The sequence below is a fragment of the Mustela nivalis genome (assembly GCF_964662115.1).
Source record: "Mustela nivalis genome assembly, chromosome: 8".
Taxonomy (NCBI): Eukaryota; Metazoa; Chordata; class Mammalia; order Carnivora; family Mustelidae; genus Mustela; species Mustela nivalis.
Genome location: NC_139027.1, coordinates 139,299,795 through 139,319,733, shown reverse-complemented (window position 1 = coordinate 139,319,733; position 19,939 = coordinate 139,299,795). Strand labels below are relative to the sequence as shown.

The 19,939-nt window shown below is 46.7% G+C and overlaps 1 protein-coding gene across 2 annotated transcripts in view; it reads right to left on the bottom strand.

Moving 5' to 3' along the window:
- The window catches only part of VAPB (VAMP associated protein B and C), a 51,330-nt gene extending 36,347 nt beyond the window's left edge, over positions 1-14,983 (bottom strand). For both annotated transcript variants that reach the window (XM_082743085.1, XM_082743086.1), the window contains exon 1: positions 14,583-14,983. In XM_082743085.1, the coding sequence (XP_082599211.1) occupies positions 14,583-14,640 (58 nt within the window). In that variant the 5' untranslated portion in view covers positions 14,641-14,983. The remainder of the gene's footprint in view (positions 1-14,582) is intronic.
- Positions 14,984-19,939: the final 4,956 nt, after the last annotated feature.

The following is a 19,939-nucleotide window of genomic DNA, read 5'->3' as shown; positions in this document are numbered from 1 at the left end:
CTTCTCTAATCACCCTCTTTAATACAGAACCGCCAAACCCCTCTACGCTGTGCCCAATACCTCCCCTCCCCTCCACTGTCCCGTTGGCCAGCACCATGTTATATATATTTCCTGGTTTTTTATTATCCATGTTACATAGATTTCCTGGTTTTTTATTTCGTGCCATCTTCCCCCCCAGGAGATGAGCTCAGTAAGGCAAAGGTTTTTTTCAGTTTTTCACCTTGGTCTCTCAAGTATCCAGAAGAGTACTTAGCACACTGCCGGCATTCCATAAGTAACTGATGAATGAACTGTCCAGGTGCTGTGCTAAGCCCTCCCACTACAGAGATGACTCCAGGACCCATCCAGAATTAAGAAATAAGAATCTGGGATTGAGGCTCTAAGATGATATATTTTGGGAAGAAAAAGAAGAGAGAGAGAGAGAGAGAAATTACCAAAGATAGTGACATTCGCTAACATTTAATCGTGCCAGGTCTGGGACGCCTGGCTCGCTCAGTCAGTGCAGCATATGACTCTTGATCTCAGAGGCCTGAGTTTGAGCCTCATGTTGTGGGTAGAGACTACACAAAAGAAAGTGAAAAACAAAATCTTTTTAAAAATTGTGCCAGATCTTCTATTCTAAGCACTTCACATGTGTTAACTCATTTAACGCTAACATGTCCCATAGTGAAGACTGTGAGGCACAGAGAAGTTTCAGACTTTATCCAAGGTCACGTGACTTTCAGGTCACGGGTCCAGGATTCACATCCAACCAGTCTGACCCCGAGCTCAGCTCTGAACTGGCGGGCTGCACACTACCTCTTCATTGTACTGAATGCTGCATTAAAATGACTACAGAATGCTTTGTGTCAAACAGGAGGGCAGGGAGGGTGGGGGCCTGAACACTGAAGGAAGTCCTGGAGTCTGAAAAGATGAAGGAGCGCCTTTTGAGCTGCAGGGAAGCCCCGTTGAGAGCTTCATGTGGTGTGTGTGGTGTGATCAAAGTGGGGCCTTCACAGGGGACATCACAGGGGCACAGAGGAATACTAGGGAAGTGAATGAAGCTGAAAAATGCACAGAAGCATGAGGAAATGAAAGGAAAAATATTAAAAATAGTTCTAGGAAGATAGGTGTGAGATTAAAAAAAACAAAAACAGGTCTCTCTTTTCTGACGTGGGTTCTGAAAACAGCCATTGCCTCCACAGCACTGACCACATGTAGTAAAAACCAGAAACAAGACATATTTGCACATGCCTTTCTTACTCTAAACAGCTTATAAATACTACAGTCGTTTAAGATGGAAAACGAAAGTTGACACTGTTTAAAAAAGAAAAAGTGTGGCCCAATTTTGAAAGGCTTTGATCCTGGCCTAGGAATTCTGAACGCTAACCTGTAAGATCTAGGAAGCCAATGGATGCTTTAAAATAAAGAAATGACATGATCAAACTTCTGTTTTAGAAAAACAGCTCTGAATATTGTACACAGGAGATCCTGAAAGGCGGGGGAAGAAGGCAGGAGCGGAAACGGGCAGGGAGACGGGCAGTGACCGTGACAGGGCCTACCTGCAGGACAGGGCAGTGGGGATAAAAGCAGCCCAGGGGTGCAGAGGGTACCGAGGTGCAGAAGGGGGAGTGAGAGATGAGTCTGGGTCTTCCGGACAACCGAGCACAGAGCAAGGGCCATTCCCAAGATAGAAAAGGCACATTCCGTGGGAACTGAGGATGAATCCTGGAGCAGTATGGACAATGCGGAGTCTGAGGTGCTTTCATGACAACCAGACAGGCAGGGATCAAAAGACCTGCTCAGAGATACAGACTTGGAAATTTTCTCTGCAGAAGTGACAGCTGAAGGCACTGTGAGTGAGAAACCGTGAAGAGAATGGCACTTCAATGGAGAAGATGGAGGACAGAGCCTAGGCAATGTCAACACCCAATAAAATCAATGATAAAGAGGTGGGCAGTTCACCAGGGGAGTCAACAGTAAGTGTCGCAGACAGAAACCCGCTGAACTACGAATGGTGTCAGCGGAGGGTGAGGCCTGAGAACTGCAAGGACAGTGAAGATGTAAACCAGTAACTGAGACTCATTGTTTCCAGAAACGTAGTTGTGATGGAAGACTGGGCATTCACTTCAGTGGGGGAAGGTCTGGGGGCATGCGGTTTCTTTTCAGGAAGGGGAAACCAGTCTATCTATAGGCACAGGGCGGGAGTGAAGCAGAAGAGAAATCCGAGACCCCACCGCAGGCTGACTAGTGGAGCGAGATACCGTATGTGATGGGAAAGGAATGGGTCAAGAACGCAGGGTGAGAAGCTGGTCTGGCTCCGAAACAGGAGGCACGGATGGGTGAGAAGAGAAGTCTGCAGCAGAGAGCCAAGTGCCCGCACGGGGTAGAAAACCCTTACGTATTTCCAAGTGGAAGGCGCTGTGTCCACACGGATCAGCTGTTCCCGCTGTCCTGTGGGTCTCCGTTCCTCACCACACAGAGTCCCCGCCTCTCTTTTCCACTTCCCTCCTCACCCAGTCTTCTTCCACCCAGACACTATGAATGACCGGAGACCCTGCCATGTGCCATGCACAGTGCAAGGCACGGGAATCTGGGGACAAAAGACATGGTCCAAAAAAGGCAAAGGTCTTCTTGATTAATGAGGAAGGGAGTCAAGAAACCAATCACGGGCGCCTGGGTGGCTCAGTGGGTTAAGCCTCTGCCTTCGGCTCAGGTCATGATCTCAGGGTCCTGGGATCGAGTCCCACATCGGGCTCTCTGCTCAGCGGGGAGCCTGCTTCCTCCTCTCTCTCTCTCTGCCTGCCTCTCTGCCTATTTGTGGTCTCTGTCTGTCGAATAAATAAATAAAAATTTTTAAAAATCTTATTAAAAAAAAAGAAACCAACCGCACCTTACTAAGAAAGGTGAGGCGGTATGGCCCCAGACACATGAAAGTGGAGAGAGCAACAGGACATCAACCTCAAGAACTGAATGAAGCCGGGTTGAGCCCTGAAGGGAAGTGAGAGGGGCAGCAGACGAGGAGGAACACACTCGTTCTATGTGGCGGACACCTCTGCGCAGCACTAGGACTAGGAAGGAAGAAAGGCTGGAACACAGGCGAAGCAAAGACGATGCTGGTGGGGCGCCTGGGTGGCTCAGTGGGTTAAGCCGCTGCCTTCGGCTCAGGTCATGATCTCAGGGTCCTGGGATCGAGTCCCGCATCGGGCTCTCTGCTCAGCAGGGAGCCTGCTTCCCTCTCTCTCTCTCTGCCTGCCTCTCCGACTACTTGTGATTTCTCTCTGTCAAATAAATAAATAAAATCTGAAAAAAAAAAAAAAAAAAAAAGACGATGCTGGTGATCAAAGGCAACAGGCACAAGTGATTTTCCAGGTCTTGTTTAAAAATTCAAACCTCAGGGGCACCTGGCCAGCTCAGTCAGTGGAGTGCACAACTCTTGACCACAGTACTGTAGGTCCCAGCCCCACGTTGGGTGTAGAGTTTACTTAAAAATAAAATCTTAAAAAAAAAATTTTGTTAGGGGCGCCTGGGTGGCTCTGTTGGTTGAGCATCTGGATGGTTTCAGCTCAGCTCATGATCACAGGGTTGTGGGATGGAGCCCGGGATCGAGCATTGGGCTCTGTGCTCAGCGGGGAGTCTGCTTCTCTCTCTCCATCGGCCCTTCCCCCCACTTCTTCTCTCCCCTCCTTTCTCTCTAAAATAAATAAATAAATCTTTAAAAAAATTTAAACTTCTTTCTTTTGACAATGGAGAGACATTTAACGATTTTAAGCAAGCAAGAGCTGAGCTCAGATTTGCATATTTGAAACTCGTTGTTATGGAGAGAGGAGAGAGGACTCACACAGCAAGGCCAGTCAAGAGGCTATTACAGTCATCCAGGGGGAAATGAGGCAGCCACAGAGGGGACAGGGAAGAAGGGGCAGATTTGAGTCACGGGCTCTCTGAGTCACTGAACCGGTCCGCTGTGCGGCCGTGGGCCCTGCTCACAGAGGCGCTGCGGAAGAGATGGGAAGGGGAAAGCGAAGGGAGCGGGGAGGGCACTACGGGGCCTGCTGCACGTGAGGGCCCCACAGCCCTGTGTATGGGCTCGGGCCAGGCCTGGGGTCATCCGTAAATGCCAGCAGAAGAGACCCCCAACGGGGAAAAGTGAAGACAGAGGGAGGGAACCTGAGAGAGAAAAGTGAGGAAAGGCAGAGAAGGAAACCCTGTAGCCCTCTGCACGACCAAAGGACTCCATGAGGAGTGGGTGAAAGGGGCCAGCAAGGCAGAGAAGGCCCCCAAGGACGAGGGATGGGAAGGAAAAGCATCAGAGGCAGGGTAGCACCAGTCAGCGCCACAGGGTGCCCAGAAGCCAGGGACACTGAGACAGAGGACAGGCGTGGGAGCTCCGTGGGAAGGAGGGTCGTAGGCACCACCAGCAGGAGCCAGGGGTGGGTCAGAAGAGGTAGGAAGAGTGCTATCTCCAGAAGCCTGTCCGGACCAGAGGGAACGGGAAGGGAGTGTGGAGAGAGGGCAAACAGGACTCCAGAAGCAGTCTAAGGTCAGAGGCTTACTGATGACCACTGACTGGCCGGGCTCTGCGCTCAGGGCCAGCGAGCGGGATATGTACAGAAAAAAAAAGAAATGATCTTGCTTTGAAGGGAAAAGCAGCACAGGCAGTCATTTAACACCTAGTGACAATATAAAATAAGACGACTCAAATGAACGTTGGAAGTTTTCTCAGGACTTCTCTAAATTACCTCTCATGTTCTTTCCACCTCTGCTGTTCTGAGTGAGAGTAGAGGTCAGCTAGACACCCACGGTAACTGTGATCCTTCTGTCCCCAAATCACAGGAGGAAGTTCTGAATGAGGACACCTGCAGATTCTCTAAGGAGTGATTCATGGCTTTCCTTCATCCAATTAGTAAAGCAGCGTCTGACTTTAAAAAGGTCAAAAAGCACGGATCTAGATCTCCGAGCAGCCCAGCAGGATACATTTATACGCCGACAAATCAATTCAACCAGCAGAATGAGAATTCAAATAAGCCTCCACAAGGACAAACCTCTGGTTTTTTTCAGCAGATCACTCTTTTTATTCTTACGTATGCTTTTATTTCAAATGGTCATACCAAACACTAAAAGATGACCATGTCCACGGTTGTATCCTTTCTTTGGAGTTAGCAGAAGAAAAGGATAAGAAAAGAATACATTCATTCTAAGTGAAAGATATTCGTCTGAAAAGGCTACAGTCTGCCCAATTCCAACTCTATGGCGTTCTGAAGAAGAAAAAACTACGGGGACAGTAAAAAGATCTGTAGTTGCCAGGGGTTGTAGAGGAGAGAGGGGTGACTAGGTGGAGAACAGGATTTTGAGGGCAGCAAAAATACTCTGTATGATATGATGATGGTGGACACTTGTCACCATGCATGTGTCCAAACCCAAAGGCAGCTGACACTGAGAGCGAACCCTACTGACCACGGCGTGCTGTGGGTGACAATGATGGGTCATCAGTCATAACAGATGTACCATTCTGCTAGGGGACACTGACACCCGGGGAGGCTATGCACGTGGGAACAAAGGGTATAGCCAAAACCTCTACCTTACTGTTTATTTTACTGTGAGTATAAAACTGCTCCCCAAAACTGGGGGCGGGGTGGTCCTTCAAAAGTACCTGGAAAAAAAGAAGACACATTCTGTTAGTCACTACTGGGAAAAACTAAAGAAACAGAACCTAAAGGAGTTTGCATTCTAGAAGAAAAAATAAAACAGTTAAAAAATGAAGCACCCGAGAGTAAGGCATAAACAAAATATGCAAATGATACACAATTTGAGGAGAGCAGAAAAAACTAGATGAGACTATCCCCAAGAATACTCAGGAAAGGTCAATGGAATGAGCTTTTAAACAGAAAAAGAGGGTTTGTTAATTAAATATTCAGGTGCCTGACAGTACAAAGCACTGGTGGATTCTATGGGAAATACAAGCCCCAGTTTCTGCCTTCAAGGAGCTTTCCAACTCTTTTCTTCAGCTAAAATAAACTTTAATCGCACATTCTCAAGGCTAGAGCTGAAAGGAACACCAAGAGATGTTCAGTTCAAGCATCCTCCCCCAACAGAAGATGAAATCAAAGCCAGTGATCCCAGCTGAGTGTCTCCAAGTGACAGCAAGGGCAGGCACAAAGTCTCCCTTTGTAATAACGGGCACACATGCTTTGCAGGCTGAAAGACTTCAGTACAAATTACACCTTTCGCCAAGTCTGGGGCCTACGTTCTCTCAATTCTAAGCCAGAGATGGTGGGGCGCCTAGCTGGGGCAGTCAGTTAAGTGTCTGACTCTTGGTTTCAGCTCAGGATATGATCTCAGAGTCGTGGGATTGAGACCTTCTGGTTCTGTGCTAGCATGGAGCTGTCTGAGATTCTCTTTCTCTCCCTCAAATAAGCCTCTGACCTTCCTCCCTCCCCCCGCAATAAATAAATAAATCTTTAAAAAAATAATAAAAAATAAACCGGAGACGGTGATAATAGGATTTCTGAGATAGGTACCATTCCTTTCCTTACCTTCTCTCTACTGCTGAATGGTGAAACAAAAGGCTACACTTGTCCCCTAGTCAAGTGACATCATCTGGGGTCTCCAGGCACTAAGAAAATAAAGGACTTCCAGTAGGCAAAAGGGAAGGTACAGTGACATTAGCACATAATTTTCAACACCAATAAATTAATGACACAATCAGAAGTCATCAAGTTAGAACAGAAGTTCTTAAGGGAAAAAAGTGGTAGAGTCAGGAAAGTCAGTCGCTCTCAAGTTACAGAACAGCCCTGTACTCTGTGGCAGCCCTATCAGAGATGCCATGGAAGTCATTACTGGATTACAATTACGGTCCAGTACCATTCCTTTCTTTTTCCCTCATTTCTCTTTCACTTATTCTGGATTCCCACTGTCCTATTTCCAGTCCTTCTTTCATCTTCCTAACAATATAATAAATCAGAAAATCTAGGGCCTTCATAGTCAGCCATGCCCCCACACATGGTTTAAGGGAAGAAATGGTGCCAACATGGTGATAAGGGACATGCGCTTTGTAGTCAGACAGACAGACCTTGGTTCCAAACCCAGCTCCACCTCTAAGGCAGGTTCATGAACCTGAATCTAACTGTCTACTCCCTAGGCCTGTCGTTAGAATTAAATAAATGAGCAAGTTTAGAAAAATGCCTAGCACACAGCATAAGCCCACTGAGTCATAACATCTCACATCTCCTTTCCATGAGATTGAAATCCCAAAGAACACAGCTTTTTCTAGGCCCCCAACTGGGGACAACACATAAGTGTCCTGTCCCCACTGTCTCCTTCCCCTCTACCACCTAGTAGCTGGGTGCTTTCACAGCCAGGACTCCGCCCCAGTCCCTAACCCAATGCCTGGCCCAGAGGAAACTTTCGGTAGGCGGTAACAGAACCAACCCGGAATCAGTCATGTTTATTCCACTGGACAAGAAGGGGTTGTCTGTCCATTAAGAAAACCTCAAAGGATGAGTTGTGGAAAAGGAAGAAGGAACCCAAAATATTCACAACTGGATGACCTTCTGTTATGCACACAATCACCATGTCTATGCCTGTCTCTAAACCCCCTCCAGTCGGATTCGTAAGTTTGGCAGGTTACCCCCGGGGGAACAGGGACGTCCAGACTACCTCAAACAGAATAAAAGAGCACTTTTTGTTACACACCTTGGGTTAGTCTCTTCCAGCACTTGAGAAATCCCTCGTAATATATTAACTTATGCTGTTTGCTTCCTGCTGAAGAAAGGGGCCTATCAGAAAAACTCTGGACTAAGGGTTTTGCAGCCCTACCTGTAAAGTTTAAGGTGGCATCTATAAAGGTCATTTATGTTAGATACTCCTACCTTCATAAACACCCTTTGAACTTCTCTAATTCCCCCCTCACAAACCTGCAAACCTGTGACATCCCTATCACACGTACATTTCACACCACCATCCAAAGACTCAATAACAGACTGCAAATTACTTGAAAGCTAATGTTTTCTAAATATACAGAATCATGAAACACCATCAAAATCTGATATAAAAAGTGAACATTCACAAGGTAAACCAAAGAATGCTTCCAAAGCATTCGTCATCAATATGAACTTTTTTAAGAATATGGTACAAAATCCCTCATTTAAAAAAAATCCACAAAGAGGAACCCTTGGGTGGCTTGGTCAGTCAAGCGTCTACCTTCAGCTCAGGTCATTATCTCAGGGTCCGGGGATCAAGCCCTACATCAGGCTCCCTGCTCAGGGGGAAGTCTGCTTCTCCCTCTCCCTTTGCCCCTCCCCACAGCACATGCATGCACGCGTTCTCTCTCAAATAAATAAATAAAATCTTTTAAATTAATTAATTAATGACAGCAACTAATACTTTCTTAATGGTTATGAATTTTCTGCCTTCGTCCTCCAAGAATGAACCCCTTTGTAAGTTTACACTGAAGAAATGACAGCGATATACCGGAAAGAAATGGGCTTTGGTGCGAGACACCAGGGTTAAACCCACACACCCCCATGTGCCACTATAACCTCATTCAGGGGCCAGTTGTCTAACGACTGAGTAACTGACCTTACCGGATTATGCCATATGTTAATAAACAAGGTAAAGAACAAAAAGCATCTACAACAGTCCCTACACTTTGTGTCTGGGTAAACCTCTATCTTCTAGAAATGTTCATTCTTCCCTACCTCTTCTTTCCAAATGAACCTCAACACACCACCATAGTTGCTGCTCTGAGCTCCAGATCCAACCCAGGGGGAGTCTACCACTTGGCCCCTTACAACTAAACCCTCCGCTCCCACTCCCTAGGTTCAGCTTTCTATTCCACTCCATTCTCTGCGCGCCCTCCAGCCTGTAGAGACAATCTGAGCAGCTCAGCTCTAGAGGTCCCAAGCCATACCACAAGCAATTCAAATCTAGGCAAATGGTCCAGGGGTCCACTCCACTGCCTTAAAGTACAATCCAAAAGACACAAACAACAGTCTCTCTCTCCTCCAAAATATTTATTTCCCTAACCACCCTTCGCAGATAGGCTAATGTTGTAGGAGCTTGCCGAATTGCCCATGCATACTAATTCAAACACACAATGAGTTATGGGTAGGAATGTGTACCCACGGGCCATACTTGAGGTACCCAAATGGCCATGTACACAAACACACAAGCCAGAGGTCTAATGCAGACATTATCTAACACTAATGAAAAGAAATACTAAGCCACCAGTCAAAACCCGACGACAACCCTCTGAAAGGATAAAGGAAAATTCTAAGCAGGAGTTTCCAGAGCTTTACACTTTTGTGCAATTAATGCTAAAATGTTATTAAAAGAAAGCACTTCAAGACTGTTTCCCATGGAACTATGGCATTTTCTCAATGATTTTTCTTTTCCATGTAAGGAAGAAAATGCTAAAGCACTTTAAGGCATTGTATCTAGACATCAACGGCTTCTGTTAACACATTTAACATTTTGAAAAAGAGATAGTCTAGATATACTTTTTTGCCACACTGATTTTTTTTAAACTAATCTTAAAATGTCTGTCAAGTTCAGTAACTTTGTTTCCATACACAAAGCTCTTTAAACAACTCTTTGTTTTTGTAAAGCCAGCAGCCCAGGTCTCAGGTAAAAACTTCAAAGGCAGCACAGATCCACTGAGCAAGGGCCAAAGCAATCCTGGATGTGCTAAGCTGATGACAGCCTGAAAGGGGCCGAAAATGACAGAAAACGAGGAAGCCAGTCTGGAAACCATAATGTGACTTTGTTTTTAACACAATCCCTGCTGCAAAATAACTGCGCAGAAGGCTTTTATTTTATTTTATTAAAGACACTCTACGGCAGCCTTGTCTGGACTAATGGAACTCAGCGCTCCTTGTGTTCATCTTTCTTGTCATCTTGCTGAAAGCTGTGCTCGTTTGTTCCAAATCATGGTCATCCTTCAGACGGCAAATTTTTCAAATACAAACAGGGGATGGATGAACCAATCTCGGAAGTAATCCCTTATGTAAAAATTCAAGTTTCAGGTCTTAAAATTTGAGTCTAAGGGTAGTACTTAAGTTGATAACCAGAAGAGTTTACTCCCTTGACTCCTCCCCTAATTTTCAACTACCAAGTGGTGATACTGCAGGGTCAAAGTTCTCAGTATTTTCTCCTCAGCACTGGAAAAAAGAACGTTATATAATTTTAATAAATAAAGGACAGTGTTAATAATATTTAAGAATTCACCCCTTTGATGAGCATCCATTCAGACTTTAATAAAGCCACACACGGATGCAAAGCTACTACACCAGGCAATCATGAAGAAAACTATGGTACATGTCACAATCATACTTGTCAAGGAACATCTGTTCCAGATGTTTCTGGAACAGCCCATGGCCACATCCACCCATTTCTCCCCCTAAGGAGTTAACTGTGAAGAAGAGAAGTAAGCGAGTGAATAAAAGAAACTTTATTCACTTTTATTATTTATTTATTTATTTATTTATTTAATTTATAAAAGAAACTTTTATTAACTTTTGATGCACATTTTTTTCCCAGGAACATAAACTCAGAAATAAACAGGACAATCTAAGAAGATTTAAGTTTGATTAAAGCTTAGTAAATTTAATGCCACTTGCTTTTGATGAGCAAGCTGGTTAATAATTAAATAAATGAAGATAATCTATTCAGGATGGATTTAAACCACTACCATAAAGAATCTTAAGCACACTGCTGACATTTTGTTGTGCTGTAAAACACAGTCTGTTCTATGTGCTCATGAAATGTTAAGGAAATCAGTGCTATACTAAAGCTAAAGAATTAATGCTGTACTTACCATCTGAAAGATAATTACTGCACAGAACGGACTCTATCTGTAGGGTTTTATATTTTTTAGCTTCCTAAACAATATTAAATTACACATTAACTTAAGGGAGTGAACTAATGATTCCAAGCATGCTTTCCTCACACACAAGAGAGTGTCACTAACCTGACCTCCGTCTTCAGCACCCGAGTTCCTATTTTCTCCCCAAAGTGGTCATCAACCACACCAATCCATTGGTGCTATCCCTACTGACCAACAGTAAGACGTCCTGAAGGCCACTGGGTTCGTCTCAAAATAAAGCAAAGGTCCACGGTGGGTTTAAACCTCAACGAATCAGCTCATGAGGACGCTGACAGCCCACTCTCACGTGACGAGCAGTCACGTGACTGCCTCATGGGCAGAAAGGGGGTGCTAGAACGTGAAGAAGGATTGGGTCTCAGACAATGACCAAAAAAAACACAAGACATACTCTTTACCACAGACGGACTCTATAGGAGCGGACAGAGAGGAGAAAGAACAGAACAGACACAAAATGCACTGAAAGTGACTCACTCAGAACGCGGCATTTGATCTGCGCAACAAGTAGAACCTCAAGGTCAGAAGATGCAAGGGAAAGCAAGGGCTAGGCCTTGGAAGACGTGAGAGCAACAGAAAGAGTAACACCGGCAAACAAACTTTTCAAAGGCTTCCAAAGACCTTTAACTCTTTCAGAAGCTCCCCGCCCCCCGAAGAGCTAGTACTATTTCACCAGGCCACATGTCACGGTGTGATGCTTCTTTTCTGATACTTAACACAATACAGCCTGGCACCTTCTAGCAGTCCGAACAAAGTCACATAAGTCTGCGTTTGCTTTTTCTCCGTGACATCCTTGACTTCAACACAAGCACACCATATGCCCAAGATGAAAAAGAATCCAACATATAGAACCCCATATCATCTTTAGCTGCATTTGGAAGATGCTTCTTTTTTTTCCCTTTAAAACATAATTAAGTTTTTTCCTTTAGATGGTAAGTTGCATTATTTTAGACGTTTTAATTATTGTCTTCTTACCAAGTTAGCTCGCAGGTTTGATTCATCTAAGTGAACTACCTGAAGTCAGAGTCGTCACCACGAGTAACTTGGAAGAGATCAGTTAAACGTGGCAGCTCTCATCCTAAAATGAATGAACTCTACACAGCAAGCCAGAGTACTGAGCCTCTATTCTGCTTTGTCTTAGCGCTCAGTTTGAAACAAATAAACCATCTCATAAAGCAATTTACATATGCCTGCAGAGGCCTCTTCTCAAGTCAGGAGCCAACAGCTTTCAACAGTTTGACACCATGACTTCTCTTGGACCACTTTCCTAGCAAAAATATCCAGTGACTTTGGCCATCATTATTTTGGCCAACCCAGTGACAGCAAGATCACAATTCTCTGCTTTACCCCTCAGGTAAAGGAGCTGAATGATGAAACCAGCTGTCTAAATACAACCACCAATTTCTGTCTAATACTGTGCATTTACAAAGCTGCTGAACAGCCACACTATCACTCCTACAAAACTTCCTACAGGGGGCAAGGCAGATGCAAGTTCCATCGCCATGGACTGAAGAATGATCCGACCTTGAGGAATGAAGCTGTCAGCCCTAAGTCAAACATGAAAGAACTGGTACCAAAACTTTAGTTTTCTCAAGTCAGTACCTCTTCCCATAAAATAATATTAGAGGAGTATATGTACTGGCGGGTGGGTATCAATGAAGGAAAGACTAGCTAAGGAAAAGAAACAATTTGAACTTGGATATTGGTTGCATCTGTACCCAGAAGGCCTGGGATCGTACTCCTATCTGCTAGCTGGCCTCCCCTCCTACCTTGCCTTGCAACCCCAACAAAGGCTCTTTGCTGCTGTCGTTCAGAACCACTAGTGGCATCAGTCATCTCAGTCTTCTTGCCTCTAGCCGTGGGATTTCCTCTGCCTGACATACTCCCACCATTTCTTCTTTTAGTCTGTTTCCTTTGACTTTTAAACTCAGCTCAAATGACACCTTTTTAGGAACTGACCTTACTGCTCTCCAAGCACTGTGATTACCCTCTATCACTGCACTGTCCTGGAAGATTCTGTCACGTGCCTCCTTCCTGACACTTAAGTTCTGGGGTGGAGGGTTGAGGGAGAATGTAATCCGTCTTCCCTAGTATCGGACACGTGGAACAGGCACTCAGTAAATGTTTGTGAACTAAATGAATGAAAGCTGCCAGTACTCAGGAGTGGCTTAACCATGCTTCTGGGGTAGAGAACTTTGGGTAATTCAAGTGGAAACCGTCGCCCTCCACCCTCACTTTCGCTACCTGGATTCCTTTCCCAGGCTGGCTGCTCTACGAGAAGGCCAGGAGAACATCACCCAAGCCAAAGTGCTGTCATAGAACTTCAATCTGGTTAGGTCTGTGGGAGTTTTTTGTTTGTTTTCACTGGGAAACCTTTAGTTCTTTATACCATTTGGAGGCATTTCACATTGTTACTTCAGGAGGCAAAGTGACAGCCACAGTTCTGGATTATGTCCCAGGGGTCAGACAGCTTAACTGTTGAAGAGTGTGAGCCCTAAAAGCTGAGTTCCAATGTGCCACGTTGCCAACTGGGTAACTTTGGGTAAGTCACCCTATACTACTCCTGCCAATACATATAAACTCTGGCCAGCACTCATCCCACAGACATCTACCGAGCACCTGCTGAGGGCCAAGTGCCCGCGGTCCCTGCAGACCCGGCCATCCCACGCTAAGAATACTCTCATCACATCAGCTGTTGTACTTCCTTCACTGAACTTACCACTACCTGAAATATTCTCGTTTGCGGATCTGCCCGCCGCCCAGCCTCCCCCAGGAGAAAGTAAGCTCTATGATGCCAGGGGACTGGTCTCTTAGTCGTTCCTTGTCTCTCCAGTGCCAAGCACATACCTACTACACGGTTACTCAACATGTTTTTAAAGGACTGGGAAAGTCCCCACTGCCCCTTGACGCTGGCACTTCAGTGAGGAAGACAGGGGAGAAAACCATAAAAAGTATAAAACTGCACTTCCCGGAGGGCCCTGGCTTGCCACCAGCACAGGTGGCACACTGGGCCTGCCCTGACTCTGGGTCCAGGCTGCTCTGGCAGGGGGAAGGACCTCCGCCCCGGCGGCCCCCCGCATGCCCCGGCCGCACGAAAGTGGGCCACGGGCAGCAGGAGGCCAGCAGAAGGCAAGCAAAGCCCTGTCCCATCACAGCTGCGGGAGCGCTTCCATTCGCTTGCGCAGCAGATGTTCACTGGGCTCCTGAAGCGCGCTGGGCACCCGGCAGACCAGCGGCCAGGTCCTGTCCTCATGGAGTTTCCCTTCTCCTGCAGGAACGCAGTAAACAAGTGCGTAAAACGGTCCTTTGAGCGGCGTGAGCGCCCCGCCGCCGCGGAACGCAGGTGTGCCGGGGGACGACTGCAGGTGTCCGCCGCCCGCCCCCCGGAGGCGGCGGCCCCGGGGCGGCCCCGCGGAGGGCGGCGTGAGCTCGGCCCGAGGACCCACCCCCCCCCCGCCCCGGCTGGACGGTGACCGCTCCCAGGGCCTCGAGGGCCCGGCGCGCGCGCGCGCGGGGAGCCTGGGGGCGAGGCGCGGGCCCGGGACGCCCGGCGGACCCGACGGGCTCGGAGCGCGGGGCGGGCGCGCCGTCGGGCGGGGCGGGGCGGGGACCGCGGGCCGGGCGGGCACCCACGTCACCGCCGCGCCGCCGGTGCCTGCGAGCGCGGGCGGGGGCGCGGGGCGACCGGGCCGGGCCCGCGGCCGAACATGGCGGGCCTCCGGCTTACCTCGGAATTTGAGCTCGTGCTGCGGCTCGAGGCTCAGGACCTGCTCCACCTTCGCCATGTTCCTCAGCGGCGGGGCACCTCTGCCGGGGGACCCCCTGAGAGGTCACCTGAGGCAGGAGGCGTTAATGCTGCGCCCCCTTTAAATCTAGAAAGGGGGGGCCGGCCGGGACGCGGGCGGGGGTCGTCTACGGGGTGCGCGCGCGGGGGGGGGGGGACGGCCTACGCGGTGCAGGCGCAGGGGCGGAGGGCGAGGGCGAGGCCGCGGTGCCCGGCGAGCGCACGGCACGCACGCACGCACGCAGCGACGCACGCACGCACGCACGCAGCGGGCTGGCCGGCTCGGCCCTGCGCGCGCTCGGGCGGCGGGAAGCTGCGCGCGCGGAGCTCCCTTCCGGAGCTCTGCGCAGGCGCGGCGCGGGCCGAAGGGCGGGGCTACCGGGTGGCAGGGGGCGGGGCGTCGTGCAGGTCTGGAGGCGGGGCCGTCTGGGATGCTCAGAAGCGAGGACAGGCGTCGCGAAGGTTATTTACTCATTCATGGCCATGGGGGCCAGCCGTTGTTAAAGTGCTTTAGTCAATAATAATAAAAAGAAGAAAATTCCACTTTGCCCTTGCTTACGTACTGCCAGGCACTGGCAGAGACTGTGAATGACAAAGTTTTATCATAAGCATGTTTATAAGTGAATGATGTGTGCTAGGCAACGTGACGTGTTCAAACAATAAATACACAGGAAGCTACCAATTATTTCTTGCTGCTTTTGTGCCACTCTGCTGAACACTTTCAGTAATAGCACCATGGAATGTAATGAAAGCTACTCTCTATCAAATGTTTACTATGTAGCAAGCGCTATGCTGCATCCTTTACTCATCCACGCAACAAACATTTACAAATACAATGATCAGAGAAATGGACCTGGTTCCGATCCTCTCCCTAGAGCCTGCTGGAGAGCCAGCCTCTGAAAAAATAACCACACAAATAAACTGTAATTAAAAATTGCTGGGAACCCAAATCTGCTTGGCCTCCGGAGTGAACATTACCTCATTATTGCTGCTTAAATAGTATGTCATTATGTAATGTTTGTAAAGTATGTATTATTAAGGAGAGTCTGGGTGGCTCAGTGGTGAAGTGACCAACTTTTGATTTCAGCGCAGATGGTATCTCAGAGTCATGACACAAAGCCCCCGCTCACACAGAGTCTAAGACTCCCTTGCGCCTCCCCCCACCTAGTGTGTGTTCGCGTGTTTGCGTGCTCTCGCTTGCTCTCTCTCTCTTTCCTTCAAATAAATAAATAAATCTTTTAAAAAATACATGTGCTCTAATCATCTCCTACATCTACAGAGAGAAAACAAACAGCAGGTAGTTAATGTTGACTCTACGGTGGTTGGCATCTGGGTATTCTATGTCCTATTCTTTCTACTTTTCGGTATACTTGAATTTTTTCATAATGAATAAGTTTTCTTAAAGATAATCTTTGTCTTTTAGCTAGAGCATTTGGTACATTTACACTTATTATATTTACTAATATGTCTGCATTTATTTCTACCACCTTATTTTGTGCTATTTGCCATGTCTTTTTTTTTTCTTTTTCCTCGCCTTTCTTCCTTAGGGCTGATTTTTTTCCCCCTCATTCTCTTCTCTTCCTCTTAGACACTATCTCTGTTGTTTTCATGATTACCATAGAAACTGCGATGTACTTATGAAAGTCCAATTTTTAAAATGTCTTTACCATGCTTCTTTAAAATACAAGGACTTTGGGACTCTTTACCTCTAAACACCCATCCCCCAAATTATATGCCTTAATTATGATGTATTTCAGGTTTAATCTTTTCATCTCATGAGTCATTATTATATTGTTTTATATAATTGATGTTAGTTTAAACGCAACCACATAGTTACCAATTTCTTTGTCCATCTTTTCTCCTTGCATCTCAGAACAACTAGGATCACATTCCATGTGCCTGAAGAATGTGTACATTCTTTAAATTCTATTTCATTGAGGGTTTGCTGGGCCAAACTCTCTCAGTTTTTGTTAATGTGAAAATCACTTTATTTTGCCCTTGGCTAGTTTACTAAAGCCGACGGGTCTCTCTCAACACCCCAAAGATACCATTCACCCACTCATTTCCAGCTACCGTTGTTACTGGAGATTCATACACGATCTCCCCATCATACCTTCAAGGATAATCTGTTTTCCCACCTATCCTGGGGTTCTGCAGTTTTATCCTGATGTGTGCTTTTACTTATTGCCTTCGCCCATTCAGGCTGCTGTAACAAAACGCCATGAAATGGATAGCTTAAGTAACAGCATTTATTTCTCACGGTTCGGGAGACCAGGAAGTCCAAGACCAAAGCACTGGCAGACTCCATGTCTGGTGAGACCCTACATCCTGGTTCACAGCCTGCCATTCTCCTGTGCTCTGGGGTTTCTCTCCAAGGGCTTTAGTCCTCTTCATGAGGGCTTCACCCTCATGACTAAAGTTTCTCCTACGCGCCCCACCTCCCAACACCTTCCACTGGGGGAATGAGGCTTCAATATAGGAATGAGCAGGGGAATATAAACCTTCAGTCTATAGTCTACATAGCACTTAGCCTGCTTGAATTGTCAGGGTGTTCTGCATTTGTTGTTCGGTATATTTCATCCTTCTGGAAAATTCTCAGACCACATTAAACATTGCATTTTATTGTTGTAAGATACACAGAACATATACTTGACTAGCTTACCTAGTAACAGAGGTAACCTTACCCACTGTGGTATGGAATACATTCACACTATCGGGCAACCCTCCCCACCTTCCATCTCCAGAAGTCTTCCTCTTGCAAATCTGGAACTCCGCACCCAGTAAACAATATCTCCCCATTCCACCTTCCTGCAACCCCTAGTAACCAGGGGTTACTCTACCTTCTGACTTTGTGAATTTGAGTATTCTAGAAACCTCACAGAAGTGGAATCATACCGTATTTATTTGTCCTTTTGTATCTGCCGAATTTCACTTAACATACCGTCCTCCAGGTTCATCCATACTGGAGTATGTGTGACAACATCTTTTTTAAATATTGCCCCAGCCTCATTCTTTCTCTTTTCTTCTGGAAGTCTGACTAGTAGTTTATTGAACCCATGTTATTCAAACTCTAGGTTGTTTCCCAAGAGTGACTTATAAAATCAATTTAGTAGGTTGTTACCAGCACTGAGAAAGAAAATAAATAGCAGACATCAGACCGTGTTGTATTATTTCATAAAACTTTTCTTTCAGTTGTATTTATTAACATACTTATACATATATCTGCGTAGCGAGTCACAAATAAAGTGCATTTATTACCATGGGCTGTGGTAAAGAGAGAGAGAAAGAGAAACAGAGAGAAGTCTGTAAAACATATCATTCTCCGTATCTCTTTACTTCTCTGTCATAGCTGGATCTCTCATTTTTATATCCCGTATCATGGATATTTCTTCAGACCTCCTCTCCAGTCACTCATTTTCCTTTAGGCTCCTGATAAACCTGTTCCAGGAATTTTTCATTTCAGTTTTTGTTTTTTTGTTTTTGCTTTTGTTTTTATAAGTCTATGAGTCCTATTTTGTTTTGTTCTGGTTTTGTTTTGTTTTGATTTGTTAGCATGTCTCAGTGGTCACGTTGGCCATTTCTAACGCTGGCTTTAGCTTCCGTCCCTCCGCCAGGAAATGGTGCCATTTGAGGTGTGAGGGCTGGTCTCCACGGTGGTCACCTGGGGCACTCGGCAATGACAGTGGCCAGGTCTGCTGGAGGAGGGAAGTCCGTGTTCTCAGGCCCACGCCGAGAATCACATCTGACACCATGGCCACTTCATAAATAAACCCAGTGAGTGAGCAGTGGCACAGCTGGGGAAAAGGACTGTCATTGGCAAACTGTGTCACCTGGTCCACTTGAGCACTGAGAGTCGCTGCTCCTAAGGACACACTGGAGTGGGCGTTCACATGGGACGCAGGTATCATCTCACTGAGAAGCATCCACGTCCCTCCCATACCTCCTTCTCCCCCAGCCCAGTTCCGCCATGTGTGTCCCTGGCCCCCAGCTGCTGGTGAGGGTACATTTGTGCTCTCAGGTCACAGCTCAGCCAGACAAAGTAGACATCCAAATGTACCGCTGGAGATTTTGGAAAATCTATGAAGTGCATTGGAAAATCTATGAAGGTCATAATTCTGCAACCTGCCTAATTAAATTTGGGGTATGATTTCCAGCAAGGGTGAAAACCAAAGCTGCTAGAAATCAAAGATTATTTTCGGGCTCCATAGAATCTCCCTGGTTTTCTGACGGTGAGTTAAGAAGCTACATGTTTAAAGAGCTTGTCCCTTTCTTTCTGTAGTAGTCCAGTGAATTCGGACACAGCCTCCCCACCCCCACCCCATGCCACAGTCCTCTGTCCTCACAACTAAGAAGGTATAGCAGCCACTCAGCTCTTCAAGGCCTTCTGTGGGCACCGTGTCACCATCCAATGCGGATGATAACGTAACGAGTAGTGATGCCCCCATGTATTACTTGGAGACCCCTTGGAAACTTTGCTGTGCTAAACTAGCCCTCTGGAGAAAAGATGAACTCTGATTTGTACTTGTTTCAGATTTCTGTGGTATAAACACTCCCACCATGACTGATTTTAAGCCGCTTATGTATGGGATGTCCCTGGACATAGTTGAGAAGTGATGTGCACCATTGGCTCTCGCCAGCTGGAAGGAGCCCAGTTCAGCCCAGCCCTGCTGAGATCCCATCCAGCTGGTACTGTCACGAGGAAGGAGGATGTGGCCACATCAGTCCTAGGGTACCTTCTTCAAGGGTCTGTGTCCTGGGACCACTCTCAGTACCAAGTGATGTCAGTCAAGTTCCAGCCAAGAAAGCAGAAATTACAAGTTGCTTTTATTTTTTCTTTTAAGATTTTATCTATTTATTTGGGGGGGGGGGGAGAGAACAAGCAGGGGGAGGGGCAGAAGGAGAGGGAGAAGCAGACTCACCGATGAGCAGGGAGCCAACTTGGGGCTCGATCCCAGGATCCCAGGATCATGACCTGAGCCAAAGGCAGACACTTCACCAACTGAGACACCACGGGCCCCATGACAGTTATTTTGACAAAGATAATTTAGCACAAGGAAATGGTTAATCAGGTAATGGAAAGTCATAAAAGCCAGAGAAGAGACTGGGGTATCCCAAGGCTGGTGAAGGGAATGGGGAGAAATTGTTTACTGGGTGCGGAGTTCCGGGTTTGCAAGAGGAGGACTTTGGAGATGGATGGTGGGGAGGGTTGCCCAATAGTGTGAATGTATTCCATACCACACATTGTACAGTTACCTCTATTACTAGGTAAGCTAGTCAAGTATATGTTCTGTGTATCTTAC